The 8,652-nt window shown below is 37.9% G+C and overlaps 1 protein-coding gene across 1 annotated transcript; it reads left to right on the forward strand.

Annotated features, from left to right (window-relative positions):
• Nucleotides 1-6,243: 6,243 nt before the first annotated feature.
• On the forward strand, nt 6,244-7,894 carry LOC143585264 (cytochrome P450 710A11-like). Its single transcript, XM_077067083.1, has one exon. The coding sequence runs from the start codon at nt 6,250-6,252 to the stop codon at nt 7,759-7,761; it is 1,512 nt and encodes a 503-aa protein (XP_076923198.1). The 5' UTR covers nt 6,244-6,249; the 3' UTR covers nt 7,762-7,894.
• The last annotated feature ends 758 nt before the right edge of the window (nt 7,895-8,652 follow it).

Here is an 8,652-nt window from a genome sequence, read left to right on the forward strand (position 1 = left end):
GCTGTGATATCCGACGTAAACAAAAGAAAAAAGAACATAAGCCGTATTTTTTCTTGTATAGCGATTAGCGTTTAACAACCCTTGAAGTCACTGTCTCTTCTTAGCCGATCGGACACTGCCACCGGTTTTGCGCCACTGCCGGAAAATACTATTAACCACCACCGTCGCTCAGCCACTGCCGTTTGTTGCTGTCGCGCGACTGTTAATCGAAGTAAGAAGTAGTTTCGGCTGCTTCTTGTCGCCGGACTAGAATCGAAGGTTGGGTGTTCAGATTCGGTTTGTTATCCGGGTTTGCTTTGATTGCGTGGTTTGGGGTATTTGTTGACAGGAGTTTCGGGTTACAAGAAAGGTTTCGGGTTTCAGGTTTTTTTTTGGGTTAGAGTTTTGTTTATTGGTTTTGTCTCTGTTTTCTCGTTTGTGATGTCTGAAGACGGGAAGGTTCGAATCGACAAGTTTGACGGGACTGATTTTGCATGGTAGAAAATGCAAATAGAGGCGTTACTTGGGGAACATGATTTGGATATGGTATTGGTGGAAAAGCCGGATAATATGGATAAAGCCGATGAAGCAATTGGAACTCAAAGGACAAGAAGGCTAGAGGTAAAATTACATTGGCTTTGACGAGGGGCGTTGCTTTTAATATCATGAAAGAAACCACGGCTCGTGGTATGATGACAGCTCTGTCAAATATGTATGAAAAACCGTCTGCGGCCAATAAGGTGTTCTTGATGAGGGACTTGTTTATGACAAGGATGCACGAGGGAAGTTCAGTCACAGGTCACATTAATAATTTCAACTCAATTATGTCCAGGTTAGCTTCTGTGGGTATGAAGTTGGATAATGAGACTCAAGCTATTATATTGTTATCTTCTCTGCCTGAGAGTTGGTCTGGAACTGTAACGACCATTACTAGTTATGCGGGGGCCGATGGTTTGACATTTGAGGGGGTCCGAGACATTGTATTGGGTGAAGACGTTCGCCGGAAAAGCACGAGTGGCGAATCATCTTCTGATATGTTTTATGCAGGCAGGGGAAGGGAAAATAACAGGAGCAGTGGGAGTCGAGGGAGGAGTTCATCTAGAACTCGGAAGAATGTGAAGTGCTGGAGGTGTAATGAAGTTGGACATGTTAAGAGTGACTGTCCAAATAGATTACAGGGAAAGGCTGCTGAGGTGAACACTGCTGAACAGGATAATGAAGGCGTCAGTGATGACGAGGCATTATTTTGTAGTGTTGATAGCATGGTGGACTCTTGGGTCATGGATTCCAGATCTTCGTTTCACGCTTCGCACAGCGGGGAAACAATGGTGAATCTAAAGGTTGGTAACTTTGGGAAGGTACGTATTGTTAATGGTGATGTTCTTAATGTTACGGGCATGGGGGACATTAATTTGGTAACTCCATTGGGAACCGTTTGGACCTTGAAGAATGTTAGGGTTATTCCATCGTTGAAGAGAAGGCTTATTTCTGTTAGTCAACTGGATGAACTAGGCATGGAAGTAAAGTTCGGTGGAGGTAAATGGAGGGTAACTAAAGGTAGTCTGGTTATTGCTCGTGGAAACAGGTGTGGTTCATTATACATGGTGGAAGTGCCTACTGAGGGAAGTATGACCGTCCCTCAAAACAAAGTCGGGTTCACTGAGTCGAAGGGGCAAAATAAGGTTCAATTTGCAAGAATAGAGCCTTATGCCAAGGTGATTCAAGCTAAGCGGGGTCGGAGGTCTAAAACAGGTAAGGTGTTTGGTGACAGTGGGAGCGCGGTTTGTGTTCCCGGAACAGTTACAAAACAACGTTGGGTTTTGAAGACCGTTATTCCGATTGATAAAATATCTCCTGGGGAACTCTTACTAAAAAAGGAGAGTGGTAGTGGTTCTCGGATTATCTCTGGAACTGGTGGATCGTGCGTATCAGTTGAGATAGAGGACAGATCAGTTTTGGCTGATGAGTTGGAGCTTGGTGGAGCTTCAACTGGCCCTTCTGGTACTTGATGTTGAAGGGGGTTGCTGCAACTAGAGGTAAGTCTTAGCTTGTTTATGGGAACTGGAAGCTTGGAAGACTTGGCAATAAAGATTACTGATATTACTAATGACCGGGTTGCTTTGTACTTGAATGGCGGACTGGAGTTTGTCGCAAGGCCTTCAAGTGGGAGATTGTTAGGATTAGTGAAGGCCTTTGGGCCGGGTTCGTTGGTTGACGATTAGAAGACAAAAAGGGCGGCCCATTTAATTATGGAGGAAAGCCCATTTGACGTTTTCTTGGTCCCTAAGTCACTTAACCTAATTGTTCTCTATATATATGTCATAGTCATGTATTGTAATCTTTGTAATGTGCTTAATAAAATACCCTAGTTGCAGCCCGTGGACGTAGGTTGCCTTGACCGAACCACGTAAAATCCCGTGTTTCTTATTTATTGCTTTCGTTTGTGCGTTTGTGTTTCCGCTGCGTACCGACTCTGTTCAATACCTAACGTTTTTGTCTGCACAACTTAAGAAATAAAAGAAAAACAATTTGATGGATGACGGGTTCGAAATCTAATTTTCTTTCACTTTCACACTCCTTATTCCAAAGGTGTCGACGCACCCTTATAAGAATACCACATAAGTACTTAGGACTCTCGTCCCTTTTATATATACCACTTTATTTTTGACTTTTGTGGTAAGTCATTGAGATTTAAATTCTCTGTATTTTTAAGGATTTGATTCACTCTCTTCTAACCTCTGTGTGATTCTGATTAGCTACTCCCTGATCAATCAACTCATCCACTTTCTTAATTTTATTCTACTGATCTTTTTGATCTCCCAACAACTTAAACTTTTCCCCACAACTTTATACGCAGTTTCAAACTTTATAACTCGTCTTTAAACCTTATAAAAGGATTGAAAGACTAGTTAGCCCCTCCTCCATTCCAAGAGCTTATGATCAAATTATCAAACTCCTCACTCTCAAGCCAACATTTGAAAATTTTAAACGAGGCCAAGCTAAACTCTTTCATATATTACTTAAGCAAAATAGATCGTTAATTCGAAATTAACCTCTCCAATACCACAACTTCTAATTAGGAAACGCAATCCATAGTCCCACCAGACATCAAAAAACCTGTCTAGACTACTCATTCCATTACCATTCGATCGCACCCATAAACACCTCAAAGAGACCTGGGTTAGTTTAGTATAGGAATGAGTTCGGTACCGTACAGATACCGAAAATCCCGATCCCGAAATTCGGTCTTGATAAAATTCGGGAATGCCGGTACCACCATGCCGTACCGGTACCAGTACCGTACCAATACCGAAACTTAAAACTTTGATGCCGAATTTGCTCATCCCTGATTTAGTTTTCAGGTATAGTTGTTATTCATTTAACTTGGTATAATTATTAGTGTTAGTTCAATAAAATTATTTAGGTTTGGCGAAACAATAATGAAAAAAGACTAGTAAAAATAAAAACTTAATTAGAAGCCAAATTCCATTTTGTCATGTGCCCGTCAACATAAAACATTATAACTTTTAAGACTACACATTTAATCCACTATTCAAGAAAGGAATTCAACACAATGCTTTCAAAAAATATATATGGACCATTTGACGGATAGCTTTAGTCCATATTCAAAGTCAATAAAATAACTTCATGAACAAGGTTTGGACTAGTTTTGTATTTATTTGGTCTTTTTAACATATTTTTTTTACCAGACAACATGATAATTTAATTTTAAGAAATTTAAATCGGGTTTATTTAAAAAAACTAAAAGGTGGATCAAACTATTCATAAATTATTCACAAAGAATATTGAATTTTAGTTAGTGTCAATAAATTAAAAGATATGCTATACTGGTAAAATTAAAAGCGTGTCAATAAATTAAAAGATATGTTATAATGGTAAAATTAAAAACATCAGATATTTATGAAAACGAATCAATAGTTTTTCTATTTTTATTTTAAACTTGAAAAGAGGAAAATTTTAGGATTTTCTACACTTGGATATGGTATATCATATTTTGAATTTCAACTATCGCTACGGGTTTTTCCTATAACTTGAGAGATGGTGTGTTGGGGCTACTTAGTGTTGTTTGCGATCACGGGTATATATGATGGCCTTTTGTCATTGCATTAGCTCGAATTCACATACTTTTATTCGTTAGTCGTTGAAAAAAATAAATAAATAAAAAATCCTATTTAGTATAAAATGTGGCCTTCAATCCATCATATGATAAGTCACACAACTCATTAATCTTAAAATGTTGTATGCCTGACATATTTAGCTAATTAAAGTTTTTCTTTCATACAACTCTTAGTAATACATAAAACTATAAAAGACATAAGAGTAAGACATAACTAATATTGTTCGAGGTTAGACATTTTAAAATGTTATCGGCATATTTGTGAGCGAGTGATATAATTATTTGCTACAATGACTCACAAAAGTTTACTTTTTTCAGTTTTTTTCTCGCATAGTTCATTTTATATAGCCAGCACACACACACTAGAGAGTGTCTACCGTCTACGCAATGCATAACACAACACTTAAGAAGGACTTCTTTAAATGGTTGCAGCTGAGCATGTCACGTCGTTCTCAAATTAAGAAGTTTTTACTTTTGAGTTTTCTTTCTTTTATATTTCAATTTCATTTAACATAAAGTTTAGTTTTTCTATAATAATATGTAACATCTAATAATCTAAAATCTAATTACATAATTTATTTTTTATTTAGTTTTAGTACCTATGTTTTAATACAGATATTTTATAAACCGAGATGTATAAAGAAAAAGAAGTATAACAATTTTTTTTGGCCTCACAATATAGCAAACGTCACTTTCAAACAACCTTGTCTTTAAAAAAATTAAATTAAAATTTTGATAAACAAAAATAAGACAAATAACACTAAAAAAATGCGTGTAAATTTTTTTAAATTATTATATTGCAAAGCCAAAATAGAATATTAATTGTAAAAAATATTCAAAACCTATCCAGCATATACCCATTTATTAAACGTGTAAAAAAAACCTTCTTTATCAACAACTTTCAAATGAACCAGTTTCTAAAAAAGTTCTACAAATAATGTAATTTCAAACCCCTCTTTATTTTTCACCCTATTTTAAAATGGACCCGTGAATTAGTTTTAGACTTTTATTAGTTCAATTTATATTAGATGGGAAGTGAAAATTTGAGATAGAGACTCTAACGTCTAAATTTCAAATTCGATCTCAATCGAATTTTACGGCATTTGATCTTTAGGCACCGGGTTTTTGTGGGAGCACAAGATAGTGGACGCTTGGGGTCGTCTTTTATCATAGGGTTACCTTGAGTAATCGGAATTTATTTGTTGTTCATTTTTTGAACAGCAAACAAATCCTCCAAACGGGCTACTGTTAAATTCCCTACATTGAGATACACTCGTCTTTCGATCCGGGAAAAACTCACACATGAGGCCAACGCCCATAAACACTTGCCCGAAGACACACCAGTACGCTAAAATAAAACTCGTTCAATTAAAGGATCCAATTAGTGAAAGCCACATATTCGCATAGTCTCTAATCATCATTCTGGTGCCTATAAAACTAGATGATGAGGGCATTCTCAACCTATCCTCCATCCCCGTAGCTATAATTAGTTAATTACATTAAAAAACACTATATTCTATCTCCTGTTTAATTAAATAATATTTTTTTATACTTTTATCATTACGGTTTTCTCTGTCCATCCTGTAATTTATAAAAAAATAACTACCCTTTTCTCCAAATTTACAAAAAAAATATTACATTTTATCTCTCCATTCTATAGTTTACACTCACAACCACTCATAACTCACCATATAATTAACAAACTCTTCTCATATAATTTTAAAGGATAAAATGAGAACGCTCTGAAGGCAAGAATCGATACCGAGCCACGTTAAATTTATCCATTGTTATTTAATATAAAAAAAAAAAAGCTGGACCCTATGATTTCCCAAAAGTCCAAAGCTATAATTTATACTTTTAACATCATAGCACACCAATTCCCTATATATTTAGCCTCCCTAATCTTGGCCGTGAAGCCAATTCAGCTCAACGATTTATCCAATAAAACGTGATTGCTGACAACACGAAGGCGGCCACAATAGCCGTTGTCGTCAACGAAAGCAGCTAACAAACCGCCACCTCAACCCTCTCTTTTATGTAGCTGTATCCAAACCCCACACCTTTTCCACCACCATTAAAACCACCTTCCCAACCCCCCTCTCCCACCGCTCACATTTACAATCCCATCAATAATGGAGTCACTCGTATCCCTTGCTCCCTACATTTTCACCATACTCGCATTCGTACTTCTTTGCGAACAAATCAATTACCTAAAAAAGAAACGCTCGGTCCCCGGACCGAGCCTGGTGTTGCCGTTTATCGGCAATGCCATTTCGCTGGTCCGGGACCCGACCGCGTTCTGGGACCTCGAATCCGTGAGAGCGAAATCCTCCAGCTTTGGATTCTCTGCTAATTACATAATCGGACGGTTTATCATCTTTATTCGGTCAACGGACCTCTCGCATAAAGTCTTCGCTAACGTCCGCCCTGACGCGTTCCATCTCGTTGGCCATCCGTTTGGTAAAAAGCTGTTTGGTGAGCATAATTTGATTTATATGATGGGGCAAGAGCATAAGGACTTACGGCGTCGTATTGCGCCTAATTTTACACCCAAAGCTCTTTCTACGTACGCTGAACTTCAACAGCAAATTATGCTCCAACATTTGAAGACGTGGAGTGAGTTGCCGGAGTCCGGAACGAAGGCGTTTCCGCTTCGGTTGCTTTGCCGTGATATGAATTTGGAAACGAGTCAGACGGTTTTCGTGGGACCGTATTTAAGTGGTGACGCGCGGAAGCGGTTTGAAATCGATTATAATTATTTTAATGTCGGGTTAATGAAATTACCCATCGATTTACCGGGTTTCGCGTTTCGTAACGCGAGACTCGCGGTTTCCAGGCTCGTGGAGACGTTGGCGGTTTGTGCGGAGGAGAGTAGGAATAAGATGAAGTCGGGTGAGGACCCATCCTGTCTCGTTGATTTCTGGATGCAGGATAATATCCGTGAGGAAGAATCATCTTCAGCAGCGCATTTAGGTGAAAACCCGAGTCACACAAGCAGTAGGGAAATCGGCGGTCATTTGTTCGATTTCCTATTCGCGTCACAAGACGCGTCGACGTCTTCGCTCCTTTGGGCGGTGGCGTTACTCGATTCGCATCCAGAGGTTTTAGAAAAAGTCAGAGAAGAAGTCGGGGGGATTTGGTCACCCGAATCGGGTAAATTAATTACCGCGGACCAGCTAAGGGAAATGCAGTACACGGAGGCGGTAGCGCGTGAGGTCATTCGCTACCGCGCTCCGGCGACTCTGGTCCCGCACATAGCGGGAGAGGACTTTCAGTTAACGGAAAGTTACACGATCCCGAAGGGTACGATTGTCTTTCCGTCGGTTTACGAGTCGTCGTTCCAAGGGTTTGTCGAGGCGGAGCGGTTCGACCCGGATCGGTTCATGGAGCACCGACAGGAAGACCGGGTTTATAAGAAGAATTACTTGGCATTTGGAGCTGGGGCCCACCAATGTGTGGGACAGAGGTATGCAATTAATCACCTGGTTTTGTTCATTGCGATGTTCACCTCATTGTTTGACTTCAAACGAGAGAGATCGGACGGGTGTGATGAGATCGCGTATGTCCCCACAATCTGTCCACGTGACGATTGCAAAGTTGTAGTGTCACTTAGATGTAGACGATTTCCGTGTCTGTCCTCGTGAGTGTAAAAAACTAAAAACATGTTGGGTTTGTGTTGGAGTTATACATTTGTTGGATTGTGATTATGTGGTGGGCCAAACCGTGGATGTCTCGTTATGTGTTGTTACATCTGGAATACCCTCCTTATTTATTTCTTGAATGAATGGATTGATTGGTTTTTAGTTAAAACGTATCTACAAAAATAATATATCTCATTACTAATTTTATATCCGTCTTAAAATAATCCTTTGATTATATTGTTTTAGTTCCATTTTAGTATAGTTTAAATCATACACCAATTATTGAATGTGATTTTATTATTCAGATTTATATTAATAACTTAAATAGTTATGTTTATCTGTATTTGGTGTGTTAAACAGTTTATATTTCTAGGTCTTTGCAATAGTTTTGCTGATAGTTGTACTTTTTTTATTTCACTGTTTGTGGATGTTGACGAAGGGGAAGTAATGGCTACTACATTAATTACATCTATATTAATCTAGCAAGTATCTTTGTCTGTATTGGTGTTTGTTTTTCATGTTTGTTGTATCATTACTATTATTTTCGGTTTCAGTACTTTACTTGATTTTGGTATTGGTATTATTATTTTTTATTTTTTTAGAACTTATTTAGTGTGGTACTTTATCTTCCCTATTTTAATTGGTTTTAACGGCTTTAAACATATTTGATAAAATATAAACATTAATTTAAACAGAAAAATATAACTGTTGGGATTTTGGACATCTAAATATTCAAGTGTATGAAATTATAAATTTCTTTTACCACATCAAGAACTTTTTTGTATTTTCCAATAGACCAATAGCATTTAGCAAATTTAAACAAAAGATTCTGATGTCAAAATCAATGATGCTAAGGTTTACGATACCCTCCACTAAACTTTATTTCTTATGTTC

The sequence above is a fragment of the Bidens hawaiensis genome, unplaced genomic scaffold (assembly GCF_021521415.1).
Source record: "Bidens hawaiensis isolate Kalapana, Puna unplaced genomic scaffold, B.hawaiensis_p1.1 tig00033694_1, whole genome shotgun sequence".
In the NCBI taxonomy this organism is placed as follows: Eukaryota; Viridiplantae; Streptophyta; class Magnoliopsida; order Asterales; family Asteraceae; genus Bidens; species Bidens hawaiensis.

Coding starts and splice junctions, on each gene's coding strand:
- LOC143585264 (XM_077067083.1), top strand. CDS start 6,250: ATGGAGTCACTCGTATCCCTTGCTCCCTACATTTTCACCATACTCGCA.